The sequence below is a fragment of the Epinephelus lanceolatus genome, chromosome 13 (assembly GCF_041903045.1).
Source record: "Epinephelus lanceolatus isolate andai-2023 chromosome 13, ASM4190304v1, whole genome shotgun sequence".
NCBI classification, from domain to species: domain Eukaryota; kingdom Metazoa; phylum Chordata; class Actinopteri; order Perciformes; family Serranidae; genus Epinephelus; species Epinephelus lanceolatus.
The window spans coordinates 33,859,165-33,882,073 of record NC_135746.1 but is presented as its reverse complement, the minus strand read 5'-3'; the positions used below and the strand labels follow the sequence as shown (position 1 = coordinate 33,882,073).

Sequence of the window (22,909 nt, the reverse complement as noted above, 5' to 3'; positions counted from 1 at the left end):
CTACCGGTAAACTTGATGTTAATGAAATCAATCAAACAATTTCAAATGGCAATTTTTCAACAATGATGTTAATGACAGATTGAATATTAAGGCTCTGTATCACTTTATTCTGCACATTTCCTGCTTTTCAATAAAGACAACTTTGCATGTGAAGTGTGTTTGTTTCAGACTCCACACAATAGAAACTTGGCTTTGAGTGATTTCATGAGTTTTTTTTTTCTTCTCATTCTCATCAGTGTTATCATGCTGACAAATCAGGGCCCATATTCATCAAACTGTAAGAAGTGACACTTTGGACCAAATGTGAAAAACAAAAGTAAAATCCCTCACATTTAATATTCACAAATTTAAGATTGATTGAAGAGTCTCTTATGATGTATAAATGCTCTTAACAGAGCTCAGCAGGTCTCAAGTTAGTTAAGAGTAGATGGTAGATAACTGCAGTCCAGTTACACAGGTGAACAAACACCTCCTGACACATTTGTACAAACTGTGACTGGTCATGATTAATAACATGTTAGCTGAAGCAATATGTAGGAATCAGAACAGGGTGGTTTTCATTTATTATTTGCATTCATTTAAACATTTGATTGGATGTTACCCGCTATGCTTCTTTTTACATTTATCAGGGGTGCAAACAGCACCAATAAAGCTGGTACTGATTTTGTTTGCAGTCACTTTCCATGCATCTGTATTGTCTGCACTTGTCATCATGGTACTAAATTCTCCTTACTGCATGATATGATAAGTGCCCCTACCTGTCAGGCTATGACGCTCTGGTGCTCCTCCAGCATCAGTTGTGGACACTCTGGGGCAGCATGAAAATGAACACTTGTTACATTCCACATCAGCATCATTCCACACGTAAGGAACTATTCAAGTACTACTCTGTGTGCACACAAAACAGTTATTATCATTTGGTTAGTTCATGAATTCATTATTTTATTTCAAATGTCTGCCAACAAAAAATGTAATAACATTATTCTTTATAGAACGTATAATTCTAAAACTTGAGATGTTTTTAACCTGATGCCTTGTTTCCACTCAAAACATTCAAAAACACAATATTAATGCTAATGCTTTGTTTCCATTTTACAATAACCAAACAAATGTTTCTTTTATGTTTCATCAGTTTTGAGGCCAGAACATGAAGAAAATTCATGAGGTAGTTGTGAAATTCTTCTATTAAATTTTATTATTAATGACGTTCAAATTAGAGAGTGTGTGTGTGATTTGATTTTTGATTTGATTTCTTTATTTAAGTGTCATGCTTCAAAGAAGCCCAGCCCTTATGGGCCTATAAGACACTTTATCTCCAAAACAGAAACAATGATCAAACATACAAGTTGGAAACAACCAAGATACAAAACAAATGTACAATAATACAGATGTACAATAGTAGAATATGAACACAACAGTCCTCATGATTAGGACAGTGAACCCTAATCTAATCCATTGATATATCTCACTTAAAGAGCAAGGATTGCCTTCTATTCCAGGCTTTGAAAATAAAATTAGCAGTCTTAAAAACCTCAGTCTTAAATAACCACTCCAACTTCTGACCATCATCCACCCAGAATAAATCAGCTTTTTGTTTTTGCATTTCATCAAACAAGGGAACCCTTAAGTCCTCATACTGTGAACAATAAAACATAAAGTGAAATTCATTTTCAACCTCTTTCAGATCACAGACATTACATATCTTATTGTCTTCAGGTACCGCAGTGAACCGCCCCACTTCAATAGCGAGGGGTAGGATACCAGCTCTCTGCTGAGCACACAGTGACCTCTGGCTTCTGGTTAGAAAGGAAGTAACGTAGGGTTCAGGGCCAAAACTCTGCTTCATTTGAACATATGATCTAAGCTTGGGCTTTAGCCATATGTGATTTAACCATTTCTCTTTATACTAGAGAATTAACTTTTGTTTCAACATATTGACGTTACAACAGAGCATGTTATGAAAAATGTACACAAGGTCAGCCTCCCTAAAAATACAAAGAATTTCCTTTGTCCAGGGGTGACTGTGAGCCTTATCCCAGTTGAAAACCCTTTTTGTTAATCTACTCTCTGGCATATTAATAAAGCGATTCCACAGCCGTATCATTTCTCCCTTTTGCTTAATTGTGAGTGTGTGTGTGTGTGTGATTAGTAGCTGGCTTTTTTTTTATCCACACATCTTCCTCAAAGTCCTGCCAAGCACACTGTTATCTATTTTATTCAGAAAAAGAAATGTAACTTCTACAGAACTGACCAAAACACTTTATGGGAACACACGTGCACAGAAAAATTACCAGTCAGTGAGTGTTTACCTCAACGAGGGAACATGAGGTAATGAGCTGTACCTATATGGAACAAAACAGAGGGATGCAACAACCCCATTAAAGCCATCACCCTGCTTCTCAACACAGCTGCTGTTCAACAGTTTGAGTTTTTTAGCATTGAGTGCCTGTGTGTCCATCAGTGATATCCTGAGAAAGCCTTCTACATGTAAGCTGAGCTGAGAATTCTCAACACTCTCTGAAGTGGAGAGCAAAGCCCAACAAAGCTGTTAAATCATTGAAGTATAAAACAATGTGATTAATTATATTACAGTAATATTACTGGTAATATCACAAAGCATCAATGATATATACTGTAGGTTCAGTGGTAAAGTTGATGTGACTGAAGTCACTCAAACAATCTCAAATAGCAGTTTTTCTACAAAGATGTTAATGACAGATTGAATATTAAGGCTCTGTATCACTTTATTCTGCACATTTCCTGCTTTTCAATGAGGACAACTTTGCATGTGAAGTGTGTTTGTTTCAGACTCGACACAATAGAAACTTCACTGTGAGTATTCTCATGTGTTTTCATCATCTTATTTCCATCACTGTTGCACACCATTATGAAGAAACATGTCACCCAACCCAGAAGCCGGAGCATTACAGTGCATGCCGTTTTGTGATTAAACATGCTGTGGCTCTTCTCAGACAGCGGCTCAACTGACCGCAGAAGGAACCAGCAATAGGGACAACTATTACACTTATGTTGTGTGAGTGATGCAGGATTTGAAGGTGATGCTGTGGAACACTGAAACTATAAACATAAAGTGATAATGAGTCACACAAACCACTCACCATCCAAATGTTACTGCTGAGTGTGTGTCTGCAGGGTCCTGTGTTGAGATGGAGGGTCTGTCACATGATGACTTTTCACCTGCATCAGGTGAAAGGTCATAAGGTGAAAGGTCATCATGTGACGTAACTGATGATGGCAGCAAGGACATTTTTTATTCATAGCTCAGATACTATTCATTATTAAATGTTCTTCTTGATCAAAGCAAACGCTCACTTTGGACATCAGGGGACAGGTGCTGATGCAACCTCCCCCTCTGCTTGTGCCGGCTGTTATCACTTTTACTGGCAGGTTTGATTTCCACAGAACTTCATCAACATTATCTTATGGGTGGCATTGCCTTGGCCCGGCCCCAGACCTTACCCCCAGATGAGTTACATCATCATCTGTTCTCTATATAAAGGCAGCTGACTTGTGGTAGAAACAACCCAATTCAGCCGATCAGGTGACTTCTTACTGCCTATCATTCACTGTCAGCAGACGCGTAAGTGTTCAAGAATTTATTGTTTTCTTGCAGTAGACCATACATTTTTCTATTTCAGATCTTTATTGATTATATTCAGTGTAAATAGTAGAATTGATGCAGTATGCATGCACATTTAATATATGATTTATTTCAGATGTTGATATGGTGATCCATATTTGACAACTGATGTAATGATTAGTCATGATTATATAGGAGCTCACCTGAGAAAGCACAGTCATGCAGCTGACTCGTCATTTTCTGTTAACTCATGATTTGTCTTCTTTCTTTAATGCAGTTACCCACAATGCCCATCACAGACCTCAGTGTGTCCATTAATCCAACTGATGAGAGCAATCTCCAATCTCAAGACTTCAGGATGGTCAATGTCAACCTGAACAAAAGAGGAGGAGGAAATGCCATCTATCTTTGGTACAAACAAGATTCTGGCTCAGGAGCAATCACCAGGGTTCAAGTCTCATTCAGCAATGAAATGTCTGTTGGATTGAGAAAAGCAGGGTACATACAGATCGACAGAGATCTCAATGCAGGATCAACACGTGGTCCCGTCTACCTTTGGTACTTCAGAGGGTCCGGAAAGCACCACACTCCCATAGTGGAGATTGATGTCACCACCGAGGCAGCCAATGAAGCCGGGAAGTTTGATTTTGGCTGGGAGAGAGTGGCCTGTGATCTGAACCGTGGGGCCACTGGGGACTGGATCCACATCTGGCTGAAGAGAGAGAACCCAACATACATCTGTGATGTGGCTGCCACTGACTCCTACGGATCAGACACCGACTACCTAAAAGGAGGTTACATCCGTGTGGATGAAGATACTAACCGAGGTGCTCCAGGAGGAGGAAAGCCTGTCTTCATCTGGTTCCGTCAGACCACCGACTCCCAGGGTGCAGTCAATGATCTGAAAGTCTCCACCAATAAAACCGACTATCTGGCCTACCAGCAGCAACAGTATTCATCAGTGAATATTAACCTGAATGAGGGGAGCAGTGGTGACAAGGTGACCCTGTGGTTCAAGAAGGGATCCTACAACCCCATCCAGGCCATCACCCTGCTTCTCAACAAAGCTTTGATTGAGAATTATCGCAAAGCTGGTCTCACTGTGATTGAAGAGGATCTCAACACAGGCAATGGTGGATGGCTTGAGTACCTGTGTTACTACAATAAGTGAAATCCTGAGAAAGCCTTCTTCATGGCAGCAGAGCTGAGAATTCTCAACACTCTCTGAGGTGCAAAGCAAAGTCCAACAAAGTTGTTTAATCATTTTGGTGATGGCCTCTTTAACTTTTTTCGCTTTTTCTTCAATATATAAAACAATATGATTAATTATATGACAGTAATACTACTGGTGATATCAGACAGCATGGATGGTGTAGGGGATCTACCGGTAAACTTGATGTTAATGAAATCAATCAAACAATTTCAAATGACAATTTTTCAACAATGATGTTAATGACAGATTGAATATTAAGGCTCTGTATCACTTTATTCTGCACATTTCCTGCTTTTCAATAAAGACAACTTTGCATGTGAAGTGTGTTTGTTTCAGACTCCACACAATAGAAACTTGGCTTTGGGTGATTTCATGAGTTTTTCTTCTCATTCTCATCAGTGTTATCATGCTGACAAATCAGGGCCCATATTCATCAAACTGTAAGAAGTGACACTTTGGACCAAATGTGAAAAACAAAAGTAAAATCCCTCACATTTAATATTCACAAATTTAAGATTGATTGAAGAGTTTCTTATGATGTATAAATGCTCTTAACAGAGCTCAGCAGGTCTCAAGTTAGTTAAGAGTAGATGGTAGATAACTGCAGTCCAGTTACACAGGTGAACAAACACCTCCTGACATGTTTGTACAAACTGTGACTGGTCATGATTAATAACATGTTAGCTGAAGCAATATGTAGGAATCAGAACAGGGTGGTTTTCATTTATTATTTGCATTCATTTAAACATTTGATTGGATGTTACCCACTATGCTTCTTTTTACATTTATCAGGGGTGCAAACAGCACCAATAAAGCTGGTACTGATTTTGTTTGCAGTCACTTTCCATGCATCTGTATTGTCTGCACTTGTCATCATGGTACTAAATTCTCCTTACTGCATGATATGATAAATGTCCCTACCTGTCAGGCTATGACGCTCTGGTGCTCCTCCAGCATCAGTTGTGGACACTCTGGGGCAGCATGAAAATGAACACTTGTTACATTCCACATCAGCATCATTCCACACGTAAGGAACTATTCAAGTACTACTCTGTGTGCACACAAAACAGTTATTATCATTTGGTTAGTTCATGAATTCATTATTTTATTTCAAATGTCTGCCAACAAAAAATGTAATAACATTATTCTTTATAGAACGTATAATTCTAAAACTTGAGATGTTTTTAACCTGATGCCTGGTTTCCACTCAAAACATTCAAAAACACAATATTAATGCTAAGGCTTTGTTTCCATTTTACAATAACCAAACAAATGTTTCTTTTATGTTTCATCAGTTTTGAGGCCAGAACATGAAGAAAATTCATGAGGTAGTTGTGAAATTCTTCTATTAAATTCTATAATTAATGACGTTCAAATTAGAGTGTGTGTGTGTGTGTGTGTGTGTGTGTGTGTGTGTGTGATTAGTAATTGGCTTTTTTTTTATCCACACATCTTCCTCAAAGTCCTGCCAAGCACACTGTTATCTGTTTTATTCAGAACAGAAATGTGACTTCTACAGAACTGACCAAAACACTTTATGGGAACACACGTGCACAGAAAAATTACCAGTCAGTGAGTGTTTACCTCAACGAGGGAACATGAGGTAATGAGCTGTACCTATATGGAACAAAACAGAGGGATGCAACAACCCCATTAAAGCCATCACCCTGCTTCTCAACACAGCTGCTGTTCAACAGTTTGAGTTTTTTAGCATTGAGTGCCTGTGTGTCCATCAGTGATATCCTGAGAAAGCCTTCTACATGTCAGCTGAGCTGAGAATTCTCAACACTCTCTGAAGTGGAGAGCAAAGCCCAACAAAGCTGTTAAATCATTGAAGTATAAAACAATGTGATTAATTATATTACAGTAATATTACTGGTAATATCACAAAGCATCAATGATATATACTGTAGGTTCAGTGGTAAAGTTGATGTGACTGAAGTCACTCAAACAATCTCAAATAGCAGTTTTTCTACAAAGATGTTAATGACAGATTGAATATTAAGGCTCTGTATCACTTTATTCTGCACATTTCCTGCTTTTCAATGAGGACAACTTTGCATGTGAAGTGTGTTTGTTTCAGACTCGACACAATAGAAACTTCACTGTGAGTATTCTCATGTGTTTTCATCATCTTATTTCCATCACTGTTGCACACCATTATGAAGAAACATGTCACCCAACCCAGAAGCCGGAGCATTACAGTGCATGCCGTTTTGTGATTAAACATGCTGTGGCTCTTCTCAGACAGCGGCTCAACTGACCGCAGAAGGAACCAGCAATAGGGACAACTATTACACTTATGTTGCGTGAGTGATGCAGGATTTGAAGGTGATGCTGTGGAACACTGAAACTATAAACATAAAGTGATAATGAGTCACACAAACCACTCACCATCCAAATGTCACTGCTGAGTGTGTGTCTGCAGGGTCCTGTGTTGAGATGGAGGGTCTGTCACATGATGACTTTTCACCTGCATCAGGTGAAAGGTCATAAGGTGAAAGGTCATCATGTGACGTAACTGATGATGGCAGCAAGGACATTTTTTATTCATAGCTCAAATACTATTCATTATTAAATGTTCTTCTTGATCAAAGCAGACACTCACTTTGGACATCAGGGGACAGGTGCTGATGCAACCTCCCCCTCTGCTTGTGCCTGCTGTTATCACTTTTACTGGCAGGTTTGATTTCCACAGAACTTCATCAACATTATCTTATGGGGGGCATTGCCTTGGCCCGGCCCCAGACCTTACCCCCAGATGAGTTACATCATCATCTGTTCTCTATATAAAGGCAGCTGACTTGTGGTAGAAACAACCCAATTCAGCCGATCAGGTGACTTCTTACTGCCTATCATTCACTGTCAGCAGACACGTAAGTGTTCAAGAATTTATTGTTTTCTTGCAGTAGACCATACATTTTTCTATTTCAGATCTTTATTGATTATATTCAGTGTAAATAGTAGAATTGATGCAGTATGCATGCACATTTAATATATGATTTATTTCAGATGTCGATATGGTGATCCATATTTGACAACTGATGTAATGATTAGTCATGATTATATAGGAGCTCACCTGAGAAAGCACAGTCATGCAGCTGACTCGTCATTTTCTGTTAACTCATGATTTGTCTTCTTTCTTTAATGCAGTTACCCACAATGCCCATCACAGACCTCAGTGTGTCCATTAATCCAACTGATGAGAGCAATCTCCAATCTCAAGACTTCAGGATGGTCAATGTCAACCTGAACAAAAGAGGAGGAGGAAATGCCATCTATCTTTGGTACAAACAAGATTCTGGCTCAGGTGCAATCACCAGGGTTCAAGTCTCATTCAGCGATGAAATGTCTGTTGGATTGAGAAAAGCAGGGTACATACAGATCGACAGAGATCTCAATGCAGGATCAACACGTGGTCCCGTCTACCTTTGGTACTTCAGAGGGTCCGGAAAGCACCACACTCCCATAGTGGAGATTGATGTCACCACCGAGGCAGCCAATGAAGCCGGGAAGTTTGATTTTGGCTGGGAGAGAGTGGCCTGTGATCTGAACCGTGGGGCCACTGGGGACTGGATCCACATCTGGCTGAAGAGAGAGAACCCAACATACATCTGTGATGTGGCTGCCACTGACTCCTACGGATCAGACACCGACTACCTAAAAGGAGGTTACATCCGTGTGGATGAAGATACTAACCGAGGTGCTCGAGGAGGAGGAAAGCCTGTCTTCATCTGGTTCCGTCAGACCACCGACTCCCAGGGTGCAGTCAATGATCTGAAAGTCTCCACCAATAAAACCGACTATCTGGCCTACCAGCAGCAACAGTATTCATCAGTGAATATTAACCTGAATGAGGGGAGCAGTGGTGACAAGGTGACCCTGTGGTTCAAGAAGGGATCCAACAACCCCATCCAGGCCATCACCCTGCTTCTCAACAAAGCTTTGATTGAGAATTATCGCAAAGCTGGTCTCACTGTGATTGAAGAGGATCTCAACACAGGCAATGGTGGATGGCTTGAGTACCTGTGTTACTACAATAAGTGAAATCCTGAGAAAGCCTTCTTCATGGCAGCAGAGCTGAGAATTCTCAACACTCTCTGAGGTGCAAAGCAAAGTCCAACAAAGTTGTTTAATCATTTTGGTGATGGCCTCTTTTACTTTTTTCGCTTTTTCTTCAATATATGAAATAATATGATTAATTATATGACAGTAATACTACTGGTGATATCAGACAGCATGGATGGTGTATGGGATCTACCGGTAAACTTGATGTTAATGAAATCAATCAAACAATTTCAAATGGCAATTTTTCAACAATGATGTTAATGACAGATTGAATATTAAGGCTCTGTATCACTTTATTCTGCACATTTCCTGCTTTTCAATAAAGACAACTTTGCATGTGAAGTGTGTTTGTTTCAGACTCCACACAATTGAAACTTGGCTTTGGGTGATTTCATGAGTTTTTCTTCTCATTCTCATCAGTGTTATCATGCTGACAAATCAGGGCCCATATTCATCAAACTGTAAGAAGTGACACTTTGGACCAAATGTGAAAAACAAAAATTAAAATCCCTCACATTTAATATTCACAAATTTAAGATTGATTGAAGAGTCTCTTATGATGTATAAATGCTCTTAACAGAGCTCAGCAGGTCTCAAGTTAGTTAAGAGTAGATGGTAGATAACTGCAGTCCAGTTACACAGGTGAACAAACACCTCCTGACACGTTTGTACAAACTGTGACTGGTCATGATTAATAACATGTTAGCTGAAGCAATATGTAGGAATCAGAACAGGGTGGTTTTCATTTATTATTTGCATTCATTTAAACATTTGATTGGATGTTACCCACTATGCTTCTTTTTACATTTATCAGGGGTGCAAACAGCACCAATAAAGCTGGTACTGATTTTGTTTGCAGTCACTTTCCATGCATCTGTATTGTCTGCACTTGTCATCATGGTACTAAATTCTCCTTACTGCATGATATGATAAGTGCCCCTACCTGTCAGGCTATGACGCTCTGGTGCTCCTCCAGCATCAGTTGTGGACACTCTGGGGCAGCATGAAAATGAACACTTGTTACATTCCACATCAGCATCATTCCACACGTAAGGAACTATTCAAGTACTACTCTGTGTGCACACAAAACAGTTATTATCATTTGGTTAGTTCATGAATTCATTATTTTATTTCAAATGTCTGCCAACAAAAAATGTAATAACATTATTCTTTATAGAACGTATAATTCTAAAACTTGAGATGTTTTTAACCTGATGCCTTGTTTCCACTCAAAACATTCAAAAACACAATATTAATGCTAATGCTTTGTTTCCATTTTACAATAACCAAACAAATGTTTCTTTTATGTTTCATCAGTTTTGAGGCCAGAACATGAAGAAAATTCATGAGGTAGTTGTGAAATTCTTCTATTAAATTTTATTATTAATGACGTTCAAATTAGAGAGTGTGTGTGTGATTTGATTTTTGATTTGATTTCTTTATTTAAGTGTCATGCTTCAAAGAAGCCCAGCCCTTATGGGCCTATAAGACACTTTATCTCCAAAACAGAAACAATGATCAAACATACAAGTTGGAAACAACCAAGATACAAAACAAATGTACAATAATACAGATGTACAATAGTAGAATATGAACACAACAGTCCTCATGATTAGGACAGTGAACCCTAATCTAATCCATTGATATATCTCACTTAAAGAGCAAGGATTGCCTTCTATTCCAGGCTTTGAAAATAAAATTAGCAGTCTTAAAAACCTCAGTCTTAAATAACCACTCCAACTTCTGACCATCATCCACCCAGAATAAATCAGCTTTTTGTTTTTGCATTTCATCAAACAAGGGAACCCTTAAGTCCTCATACTGTGAACAATAAAACATAAAGTGAAATTCATTTTCAACCTCTTTCTGATCACAGACATTACATATCTTATTGTCTTCAGGTACCGCAGTGAACCGCCCCACTTCAATAGCGAGGGGTAGGATACCAGCTCTCTGCTGAGCACACAGTGACCTCTGGCTTCTGGTTAGAAAGGAAGTAACGTAGGGTTCAGGGCCAAAACTCTGCTTCATTTGAACATATGATCTAAGCTTGGGCTTTAGCCATATGTGATTTAACCATTTCTCTTTATACTAGAGAATTAACTTTTGTTTCAACATATTGACGTTACAACAGAGCATGTTATGAAAAATGTACACAAGGTCAGCCTCCCTAAAAATACAAAGAATTTCCTTTGTCCAGGGGTGACTGTGAGCCTTATCCCAGTTGAAAACCCTTTTTGTTAATCTACTCTCTGGCATATTAATAAAGCGATTCCACAGCCGTATCATTTCTCCCTTTTGTTTAATTGTGAGTGTGTGTGTGTGTGTGTGTGTGTGTGTGTGTGTGTGATTAGTAGCTGGCTTTTTTTTTATCCACACATCTTCCTCAAAGTCCTGCCAAGCACACTGTTATCTGTTTTATTCAGAACAGAAATGTGACTTCTACAGAACTGACCAAAACACTTTATGGGAACACACGTGCACAGAAAAATTACCAGTCAGTGAGTGTTTACCTCAACAAGGGAACATGAGGTAATGAGCTGTACCTATATGGAACAAAACAGAGGGATGCAACAACCCCATTAAAGCCATCATCCTGCTTCTCAACACAGCTGCTGTTCAACAGTTTGAGTTTTTTAGCATTGAGTGCCTGTGTGTCCATCAGTGATATCCTGAGAAAGCCTTCTACATGTCAGCTGAGCTGAGAATTCTCAACACTCTCTGAAGTGGAGAGCAAAGCCCAACAAAGCTGTTAAATCATTGAAGTATAAAACAATGTGATTAATTATATTACAGTAATATTACTGGTGATATCACAAAGCATCAATGATATATACTGTAGGTTCAGTGGTAAAGTTGATGTGACTGAAGTCACTCAAACAATCTCAAATAGCAGTTTTTCTACAAAGATGTTAATGACAGATTGAATATTAAGGCTCTGTATCACTTTATTCTGCACATTTCCTGCTTTTCAATGAGGACAACTTTGCATGTGAAGTGTGTTTGTTTCAGACTCGACACAATAGAAACTTCACTGTGAGTATTCTCATGTGTTTTCATCATCTTATTTCCATCACTGTTGCACACCATTATGAAGAAACATGTCACCCAACCCAGAAGCCGGAGCATTACAGTGCATGCCGTTTTGTGATTAAACATGCTGTGGCTCTTCTCAGACAGCGGCTCAACTGACCGCAGAAGGAACCAGCAATAGGGACAACTATTACACTTATGTTGTGTGAGTGATGCAGGATTTGAAGGTGATGCTGTGGAACACTGAAACTATAAACATAAAGTGATAATGAGTCACACAAACCACTCACCATCCAAATGTCACTGCTGAGTGTGTGTCTGCAGGGTCCTGTGTTGAGATGGAGGGTCTGTCACATGATGACTTTTCACCTGCATCAGGTGAAAGGTCATAAGGTGAAAGGTCATCATGTGACGTAACTGATGATGGCAGCAAGGACATTTTTTATTCATAGCTCAAATACTATTCATTATTAAATGTTCTTCTTGATCAAAGCAGACGCTCACTTTGGACATCAGGGGACAGGTGCTGATGCAACCTCCCCCTCTGCTTGTGCCGGCTGTTATCACTTTTACTGGCAGGTTTGATTTCCACAGAACTTCATCAACATTATCTTATGGGTGGCATTGCCTTGGCCCGGCCCCAGACCTTACCCCAGATGAGTTACATCATCATCTGTTCTCTATATAAAGGCAGCTGACTTGTGGTAGAAACAACCCAATTCAGCCAATCAGGTGACTTCTTACTGCCTATCATTCACTGTCAGCAGACACGTAAGTATTCAAGAATTTATTGTTTTCTTGCAGTAGACCATACATTTTTCTATTTCAGATCTTTATTGATTATATTCAGTGTAAATAGTAGAATTGGTGCAGTATGCATGCACATTTAATATATGATTTATTTCAGATGTCGATATGGTGATCCATATTTGACAACTGATGTAATGATTAGTCATGATTATATTGGAGCTCACCTGAGAAAGCACAGTCATGCAGCTGACTCGTCATTTTCTGTTAACTCATGATTTGTCTTCTTTTTTTAATGCAGTTACCCACAATGCCCATCACAGACCTCAGTGTGTCCATTAATCCAACTGATGAGAGCAATCTCCAATCTCAAGACTTCAGGATGGTCAATGTCAACCTGAACAAAAGAGGAGGAGGAAATGCCATCTATCTTTGGTACAAACAAGATTCTGGCTCAGGAGCAATCACCAGGGTTCAAGTCTCATTCAGCGATGAAATGTCTGTTGGATTGAGAAAAGCAGGGTACATACAGATCGACAGAGATCTCAATGCAGGATCAACACGTGGTCCCGTCTACCTTTGGTACTTCAGAGGGTCCGGAAAGTACCACACTCCCATAGTGGAGATTGATGTCACCACCGAGGCAGCCAATGAAGCCGGGAAGTTTGATTTTGGCTGGGAGAGAGTGGCCTGTGATCTGAACCGTGGGGCCACTGGGGACTGGATCCACATCTGGCTGAAGAGAGAGAACCCAACATACATCTGTGATGTGGCTGCCACTGACTCCTACGGATCAGACACCGACTACCTAAAAGGAGGTTACATCCGTGTGGATGAAGATACTAACCGAGGTGCTCGAGGAGGAGGAAAGCCTGTCTTCATCTGGTTCCGTCAGACCACCGACTCCCAGGGTGCAGTCAATGATCTGAAAGTCTCCACCAATAAAACCGACTATCTGGCCTACCAGCAGCAACAGTATTCATCAGTGAATATTAACCTGAATGAGGGGAGCAGTGGTGACAAGGTGACCCTGTGGTTCAAGAAGGGATCCAACAACCCCATCCAGGCCATCACCCTGCTTCTCAACAAAGCTTTGATTGAGAATTATCGCAAAGCTGGTCTCACTGTGATTGAAGAGGATCTCAACACAGGCAATGGTGGATGGCTTGAGTACCTGTGTTACTACAATAAGTGAAATCCTGAGAAAGCCTTCTTCATGGCAGCAGAGCTGAGAATTCTCAACACTCTCTGAGGTGCAAAGCAAAGTCCAACAAAGTTGTTTAATCATTTTGGTGATGGCCTCTTTAACTTTTTTCGCTTTTTCTTCAATATATAAAACAATATGATTAATTATATGACAGTAATACTACTGGTGATATCAGACAGCATGGATGGTGTAGGGGATCTACCGGTAAACTTGATGTTAATGAAATCAATCAAACAATTTCAAATGGCAATTTTTCAACAATGATGTTAATGACAGATTGAATATTAAGGCTCTGTATCACTTTATTCTGCACATTTCCTGCTTTTCAATAAAGACAACTTTGCATGTGAAGTGTGTTTGTTTCAGACTCCACACAATTGAAACTTGGCTTTGGGTGATTTCATGAGTTTTTCTTCTCATTCTCATCAGTGTTATCATGCTGACAAATCAGGGCCCATATTCATCAAACTGTAAGAAGTGACACTTTGGACCAAATGTGAAAAACAAAAGTAAAATCCCTCACATTTAATATTCACAAATTTAAGATTGATTGAAGAGTTTCTTATGATGTATAAATGCTCTTAACAGAGCTCAGCAGGTCTCAAGTTAGTTAAGAGTAGATGGTAGATAACTGCAGTCCAGTTACACAGGTGAACAAACACCTCCTGACATGTTTGTACAAACTGTGACTGGTCATGATTAATAACATGTTAGCTGAAGCAATATGTAGGAATCAGAACAGGGTGGTTTTCATTTATTATTTGCATTCATTTAAACATTTGATTGGATGTTACCCACTATGCTTCTTTTTACATTTATCAGGGGTGCAAACAGCACCAATAAAGCTGGTACTGATTTTGTTTGCAGTCACTTTCCATGCATCTGTATTGTCTGCACTTGTCATCATGGTACTAAATTCTCCTTACTGCATGATATGATAAATGTCCCTACCTGTCAGGCTATGACGCTCTGGTGCTCCTCCAGCATCAGTTGTGGACACTCTGGGGCAGCATGAAAATGAACACTTGTTACATTCCACATCAGCATCATTCCACACGTAAGGAACTATTCAAGTACTACTCTGTGTGCACACAAAACAGTTATTATCATTTGGTTAGTTCATGAATTCATTATTTTATTTCAAATGTCTGCCAACAAAAAATGTAATAACATTATTCTTTATAGAACGTATAATTCTAAAACTTGAGATGTTTTTAACCTGATGCCTGGTTTCCACTCAAAACATTCAAAAACACAATATTAATGCTAAGGCTTTGTTTCCATTTTACAATAACCAAACAAATGTTTCTTTTATGTTTCATCAGTTTTGAGGCCAGAACATGAAGAAAATTCATGAGGTAGTTGTGAAATTCTTCTATTAAATTCTATAATTAATGACGTTCAAATTAGAGTGTGTGTGTGTGTGTGTGTGTGTGTGTGTGTGTGTGTGTGTGTGTGTGTGATTAGTAATTGGCTTTTTTTTTATCCACACATCTTCCTCAAAGTCCTGCCAAGCACACTGTTATCTGTTTTATTCAGAACAGAAATGTGACTTCTACAGAACTGACCAAAACACTTTATGGGAACACACGTGCACAGAAAAATTACCAGTCAGTGAGTGTTTACCTCAACGAGGGAACATGAGGTAATGAGCTGTACCTATATGGAACAAAACAGAGGGATGCAACAACCCCATTAAAGCCAACACCCTGCTTCTCAACACAGCAGCTGTTCAACAGTTTGAGTTTTTTAGCATTGAGTGCCTGTGTGTCCATCAGTGATATCCTGAGAAAGCCTTCTACATGTCAGCTGAGCTGAGAATTCTCAACACTCTCTGAAGTGGAGAGCAAAGCCCAACAAAGCTGTTAAATCATTGAAGTATAAAACAATGTGATTAATTATATTACAGTAATATTACCGGTAATATCACAAAGCATCAATGATATATACTGTAGGTTCAGTGGTAAAGTTGATGTGACTGAAGTCACTCAAACAATCTCAAATAGCAGTTTTTCTACAAAGATGTTAATGACGGATTGAATATTAAGGCTCTGTATCACTTTATTCTGCACATTTCCTGCTTTTCAATAAAGACAACTTTGCATGTGAAGTGTGTTTGTTTCAGACTCGACACAATAGAAACTTCACTGTGAGTATTCTCATGTGTTTTCATCATCTTATTTCCATCACTGTTGCACACCATTATGAAGAAACATGTCACCCAACCCAGAAACCGGAGCATTACAGTGCATGCCGTTTTGTGATTAAACATGCTGTGGCTCTTCTCAGACAGCGGCTCAACTGACCGCAGAAGGAACCAGCAATAGGGACAACTATTACACTTATGTTGCGTGAGTGATGCAGGATTTGAAGGTGATGCTGTGGAACACTGAAACTATAAACATAAAGTGATAATGAGTCACACAAACCACTCACCATCCAAATGTCACTGCTGAGTGTGTGTCTGCAGGGTCCTGTGTTGAGATGGAGGGTCTGTCACATGATGACTTTTCACCTGCATCAGGTGAAAGGTCATAAGGTGAAAGGTCATCATGTGACGTAACTGATGATGGCAGCAAGGACATTTTTTATTCATAGCTCAAATACTATTCATTATTAAATGTTTTTCTTGATCAAAGCAGACGCTCACTTTGGACATCAGGGGACAGGTGCTGATGCAACCTCCCCCTCTGCTTGTGCCGGCTGTTATCACTTTTACTGGCAGGTTTGATTTCCACAGAACTTCATCAACATTATCTTATGGGTGGCATTGCCTTGGCCCGGCCCCAGACCTTACCCCCAGATGAGTTACATCATCATCTGTTCTCTATATAAAGGCAGCTGACTTATGGTAGAAACAACCCAATTCAGCCGATCAGGTGACTTCTTACTGCCTATCATTCACTGTCAGCAGACACGTAAGTGTTCAAGAATTTATTGTTTTCTTGCAGTAGACCATACATTTTTCTATTTCAGATCTTTATTGATTATATTCAGTGTAAATAGTAGAATTGATGCAGTATGCATGCACATTTAATATATGATTTATTTCAGATGTCGATATGGTGATCCATATTTGACAACTGATGTAATGATTAGTCATGATTATATAGGAGCTCACCTGAGAAAGCACAGTCATGCAGCTGACTCGTCATTTTCTGTTAACTCATGATTTGTCTTCTTTTTTTAATGCAGTTACCCACAATGCCCATCACAGACCTCAGTGTGTCCATTAATCCAACTGATGAGAGCAATCTCCAATCTCAAGACTTCAGGATGGTCAATGTCAACCTGAACAAAAGAGGAGGAGGAAATGCCATCTATCTTTGGTACAAACAAGATTCTGGCTCAGGAGCAATCACCAGGGTTCAAGTCTCATTCAGCGATGAAATGTCTGTTGGATTGAGAAAAGCAGGGTACATACAGATCGACAGAGATCTCAATGCAGGATCAACACGTGGTCCCGTCTACCTTTGGTACTTCAGAGGGTCCGGAAAGTACCACACTCCCATAGTGGAGATTGATGTCACCACCGAGGCAGCCAATGAAGCCGGGAAGTTTGATTTTGGCTGGGAGAGAGTGGCCTGTGATCTGAACCGTGGGGCCACTGGGGACTGGATCCACATCTGGCTGAAGAGAGAGAACCCAACATACATCTGTAATGTGGCTGCCACTGACTCCTACGGATCAGACACCGACTACCTAAAAGCAGGTTACATCCGTGTGGATGAAGATACTAACCGAGGTGCTCGAGGAGGAGGAAAGTCTGTCTTCATCTGGTTCCGTCAGACCACCGACTCCCAGGGTGCAGTCAATGATCTGAAAGTCTCCACCAATAAAACCGACTATCTGGCCTACCAGCAGCAACAGTATTCATCAGTGAATATTAACCTGAATGAGGGGAGCAGTGGTGACAAGGTGACCCTGTGGTTCAAGAAGGGATCCAACAACCCCATCCAGGCCATCACCCTGCTTCTCAACAAAGCTTTGATTGAGAATTATCGCAAAGCTGGTCTCACTGTGATTGAAGAGGATCTCAACACAGGCAATGGTGGATGGCTTGAGTACCTGTGTTACTACAATAAGTGAAATCCTGAGAAAGCCTTCTTCATGGCAGCAGAGCTGAGAATTCTCAACACTCTCTGAGGTGCAAAGCAAAGTCCAACAAAGTTGTTTAATCATTTTGGTGATGGCCTCTTTAACTTTTTTCGCTTTTTCTTTAATATATAAAACAATATGATTAATTATATGACAGTAATACTACTGGTGATATCAGACAGCATGGATGGTGTATGGGATCTACCGGTAAACTTGATGTTAATGAAATCAATCAAACAATTTCAAATGGCAATTTTTCAACAATGATGTTAATGACAGATTGAATATTAAGGCTCTGTATCACTTTATTCTGCACATTTCCTGCTTTTCAATAAAGACAACTTTGCATGTGAAGTGTGTTTGTTTCAGACTCCACACAATTGAAACTTGGCTTTGGGTGATTTCATGAGTTTTTCTTCTCATTCTCATCAGTGTTATCATGCTGACAAATCAGGGCCCATATTCATCAAACTGTAAGAAGTGACACTTTGGACCAAATGTGAAAAACAAAAATTAAAATCCCTCACATTTAATATTCACAAATTTAAGATTGATTTAAGAGTAAAAAAGAATAAAACTAGGAGGGCAGTGGCATTCTCAAACAAGTAGTACAAAATAGTGAGAAGGTGCTCTTTGGAAGAAAATGGGGAAATCACAAAAATGGAAAAAAAGGATATAGCCAAGGCACTCTTCAAAAATATATAAAAAGCTTTAATCACAGGGCTAGTTCATTATGGAACAATAAAAACAGGCTTAAAATCGGCCAACATGTTTCGACCAACACACGATCTTCATCAGGGCTTTACTCTGAAAGAAAAACACACTACATATAACTCAGGTAGGTGTTTAGTAAAATGACCTCAGCTGGTGAGGGAAGCAGTCTTAGGCAATTAGATGGCCAGGTGAGGACTTCAAGATCAACCAATCACATCAGAGGCCAGTAAAGACAACAGAGCATAGAAAAAACACTAATATTGTCCTACATAAACAAAATATACTTAAGAAACATCTACAGAAAAGAAACCATGTCAACAGTATCAATAAGACCAGGAAATACCATAGCCTGGAGCTTATGGATCCAGCGGCTCTCTTCTTGGTTGAATGTTCTCTGTCTATCTCCTCTTCTAGAGGTTAGAGGTACATGATCTATATCAAAAGCTGTAGCCATTTTGAGTATCCATAAAATGTTTCACCATAGCATACTCACAATTACCAGTTCATTACCAGTTCTACCAGCATATTTATGTTCAGCCAGTTCAGGTCCTGTAGACGTCGTTTAATATGTCCTACATAAAATGCATCACAGAGAGAACAAGAAAGTATGTAAATAACAAATGTAGTCTTACAGTGAATAAAGTGCCCAGTGGTATACAGCTGTTGTGTTAGTGGGTGAGTGAAACCTTTAGATTTGACTACAATGTCACATTGTTTACAATAGCCACACTTAAAGGTATCAGTAGGTGCTTTAGGTAACCATGTAACTTGTTCTTAGCAGGTAAGTGATTATACACCAGTCTATCTGCAAGACTGAGAGCTCTCCTAAACAAAGAAACTGGGGGGTTAGGAAAGACCTCACTTAAAGTCTCATCACAAAGGATGAGATCCCAGTTCCTTCTGATTATACTGCATATAGAGTAAGCCTCAGTACTATAGCAGGTAGAGGGAAAAAAAAGGTCTTTCTAGTTAGAAAGGAATGACGCTCAAGAGAGCCAGCCTTAGAAAGAGCTGTATCTAGGATCTCAGGTGAATAACCACATTCCCTAAAACGACTGTACATTTCTTTACTGTCTAACTCAAAGTCACTGTCACTATCGCAAATTCTATGTAGCCTTTGGAATTGCCTGCAAGAAATATTCTTAATCAATGTATCTGGATGAAAACTCTTTGCATGGAGTATAATATTTTTGTGTGCATTCTTTCTAAAAATAGAGGTGTGAAGAAAACCATTCTCATCTTTACTGATTTCAAGATCTAGAAAATGAATTTTGTCTTTACTATATTCCAGTGAAAGCTTCACATTAGTGTTAACGTTGTTAAGATAACTATGAAAAGACAATAGCTCATCTTCAATGCCATTCCACCACATAATAATATCACCTATATAACGTGCCCACCAGATAGTTTTATCCTTAAAGACATTTTGAGAATGGAAAACAAAATCCTCTTCCCATTTGCTCATGAACAAGCCAGCATAAGATGGACTAAAGCATGCCCCCATAGCACAGCCTTTCACCTGTTTATCCTGAAACAGAAAAATATTATTATTCAATGTCCATTTAGTAAGGTCTACAAAGAAATCCGTAAGAGGGTCATGTGGGCAAGGTGGTTTGTCCAGAAAGTATCTGAGGGCAGAAAGGCCTTGGCCTTCATGTTCAATGTTCGTATACAGAGCTTCCACGTCCATTGTCACCAGTAAAGCACCAGGACCAATGTAATTGTGTTCTTTGACTTTCGAGAGAATGTCAGTTGTGTCCTGAACATAAGCAGGAAGGGACGGGAGCAATGGATTAATATAGAAATCCACATATTTAGAAATAGGCTCTGTAAGAGTTTCATTACCAGAGATCACAGGTCTTCCTGGTGGATTTGTCAAGTTCTTGTGCACTTTAGGCAAGAGATAGAAAGACGCCATACGAGGGTATGGTTTAAAATCTGTTAAGCCTGAAAGTCCCCCATGATGTTGCACATCAAATTAAACAGCAGAACCTGGGCTACAAGGCTGTAAAACCCTTTTTACATGCCCCAAACACAGCTCAAACAACAACTAAATAAACAACAACAAATCCAACTCCATACAGCACCGATATCCCGACCCACTCGGTATATTTCGGGCTCTAACTCGACCACATGTTATTCAAAACACATGCCATTCATCTCAAATGAAAGCTAATACTCCGCTGTTTCCACACATATGCACTAAAATCACTCTACCACAAAGCATCAGAGAGCTAGAGGCCAAAGAACAACAACAACAGAAATCTTTTCGCCAAAATATATTTGTAATATCTCTCTGACCTTGTTATTTTTGCCGTGAAAAGCTAATTCTGCCGTTAAATCACGCTTCATTCCCGTTTACCGACTTGTTGTCTGTCATTCAAATGAATCTGTCTGATTGTCTTACAGTGGTGTCAATCTCGTTTTGGTGGGTATTGCGTCATTCTATTGGCTCTAACGAATCAAACGAGGTGTCAATCATTCAAATTGGCCAAGCCGTCACGGAGATACGGGCCTCCAAAGCTCAGAATAGAAACTCAGGTCCAAATTTAGTAAGTGTGTATTGGTCAGTTTGGAGTGGGAAATAGAGTAAAAAAAACGAAAGACAGTTGTATGTGTATATCCTAAACACCAGTAGGGATTTACAGAAACAAAAAATGAAAGATATAGGATTATACATGACAAAAATCACATGCAAACATGATGCAATTTTGGAGAGCTCGCCTGAATTTTCTGTACTAAAACCTCTGTAATATTCTTCTGGGTTTTTTTAGGCGAACCTCAAAATATTTCATTTGTGCTGTCTGCCATCTTCATTTACTCTTCACATATAACACATATACTGATATTTACACATCTTAACAAATCTCACAAGTGTTCCCTTTACCATGACACCAAAAGTATTCAAATAAACCTTGTGGTTGCAGAGATATATTCATTTCATTATGGACATGCAATTTTCGAGCAGAGGCCTATAAAATAGGCTTAGCTTTGAAAAGGTTAAAACGGAATCCAGATTCTTGTTCTGAAATCAGGTTATCATCCTTGGCCTTCTGGAGTATATCCTTAAGTTCCTGTGTTAAGGTCTCTATAGGATTACGCTTTAAAAGGAGGTAAAAAGTAGTGTCCTGTAGCTGTCGAAAAGCCTCATCAGTATATTGCTCATAACCCCACACAACAGCCGCTCCTCCTTTATCAGCCCTTTTTATAACTACATTTTTGTTGTCAGCAAGCTCTTTAAGAGCATCTCGTTCATCCTTAGTGAGATCATGCCTCCTATGAGTGTTCTTTCTGGATGGTAGTTTCTCTACCTCATGATTAACTTTTTCTCAAATGTATTTAAGGTGGCATTTTATACAGTTGGACAAAAATAAGATTTAGATTTAAATGGGGTAGAGGAGGTGTGACACAGTTGGCTAGATGGAGTAGGGGTAAAGGCTGGAGACGGGGTCAATTTATACCAAAAATTGAAAGTGAATTTCTATAGAAACGAAAAAGATCAACTTTCAAATCAAAGTCATTAGAAAACTATTGTGGTTAGAAACAAAATATGAAGATGAAGTACATGAGCCCGGTGAACGACACTCATTGTAAACCCTTCTCGAATGTTCACGTTAAGTCACACGTAACTCTAAAACTGAGTCGTCTTTAATCTGCATTGGGAGTATGGGAATATCCAGTGTACTTGGGTTATGCTGTCTTTGTAGCATTTCGTCCGGAAACAGAGCTTACTGGACCAGCAGTTGTGTTTCCTGTCTGGCACAGGTACAAGAACTGTGACTTCTGTGTGGGCTTTATTTTTCAGCCCCAGATGTTGCTGCTTGTGTAGTATGCATGCTCTTGAGCATTTCCACACAGGCCACAAAAGCCCCAAGTATGTTATACCTCAACTTCACCAACAGATGGAAGAGTACACCACAGGATAGCTATCCATCAGTGGTGCAGGAGTCCTAACACCTGGAAATCAGCTGGCATTTTAGCACTCCTGGTTCATTGTCTTGAATGGGTTTTTGGTTAGATGCCTAAAATAAGGACTGCTTAAGAGAATTTCACAATTTGATATATGACATAAAATATGTCAGTAAATAGCCCACAATTCTGAAGTTTTTTTGTCTTCAAAAAAAAAAAAAAAAGGTTGCTAACAAGTGGCTAGATGAGACTATAGAACATCATCATACCTACAGAGCTTTACAGTCTCATTGTGGTAGGGATGTTAAATCATCTGACT

General features: G+C 39.4%; 4 protein-coding genes across 4 annotated transcripts; all 4 read left to right on the top strand.

The window, feature by feature from the left end:
* The first annotated feature begins 3,548 nt into the window (after positions 1 to 3,548).
* LOC144466559 (uncharacterized) lies at positions 3,549 to 5,135 on the top strand. Its single transcript, XM_078174065.1, has 2 exons — positions 3,549 to 3,601; positions 3,879 to 5,135. Exon 2 carries the CDS (start codon positions 3,888 to 3,890, stop codon positions 4,770 to 4,772), a length of 885 nt encoding a protein of 294 aa, XP_078030191.1. The 5' UTR covers positions 3,549 to 3,601; positions 3,879 to 3,887; the 3' UTR covers positions 4,773 to 5,135.
* Positions 5,136 to 7,556: 2,421 nt separating this feature from the next.
* LOC144466558 (uncharacterized) lies at positions 7,557 to 9,224 on the top strand. Its single transcript, XM_078174064.1, has 2 exons — positions 7,557 to 7,690; positions 7,968 to 9,224. The coding sequence occupies exon 2, from the start codon at positions 7,977 to 7,979 to the stop codon at positions 8,859 to 8,861; it is 885 nt and encodes a 294-aa protein (XP_078030190.1). The 5' UTR covers positions 7,557 to 7,690; positions 7,968 to 7,976; the 3' UTR covers positions 8,862 to 9,224.
* A 3,329-nt stretch (positions 9,225 to 12,553) lies between these two features.
* Positions 12,554 to 14,221, top strand: LOC144466557 (uncharacterized). The gene is made up of 2 exons (XM_078174063.1): positions 12,554 to 12,686; positions 12,964 to 14,221. Exon 2 carries the CDS (start codon positions 12,973 to 12,975, stop codon positions 13,855 to 13,857), a length of 885 nt encoding a protein of 294 aa, XP_078030189.1. The 5' UTR covers positions 12,554 to 12,686; positions 12,964 to 12,972; the 3' UTR covers positions 13,858 to 14,221.
* A 2,509-nt stretch (positions 14,222 to 16,730) lies between these two features.
* Positions 16,731 to 18,321, top strand: LOC117271136 (uncharacterized). Its single transcript, XM_033649243.2, has 2 exons — positions 16,731 to 16,787; positions 17,065 to 18,321. The coding sequence occupies exon 2, from the start codon at positions 17,074 to 17,076 to the stop codon at positions 17,956 to 17,958; it is 885 nt and encodes a 294-aa protein (XP_033505134.2). The 5' UTR covers positions 16,731 to 16,787; positions 17,065 to 17,073; the 3' UTR covers positions 17,959 to 18,321.
* The last annotated feature ends 4,588 nt before the right edge of the window (positions 18,322 to 22,909 follow it).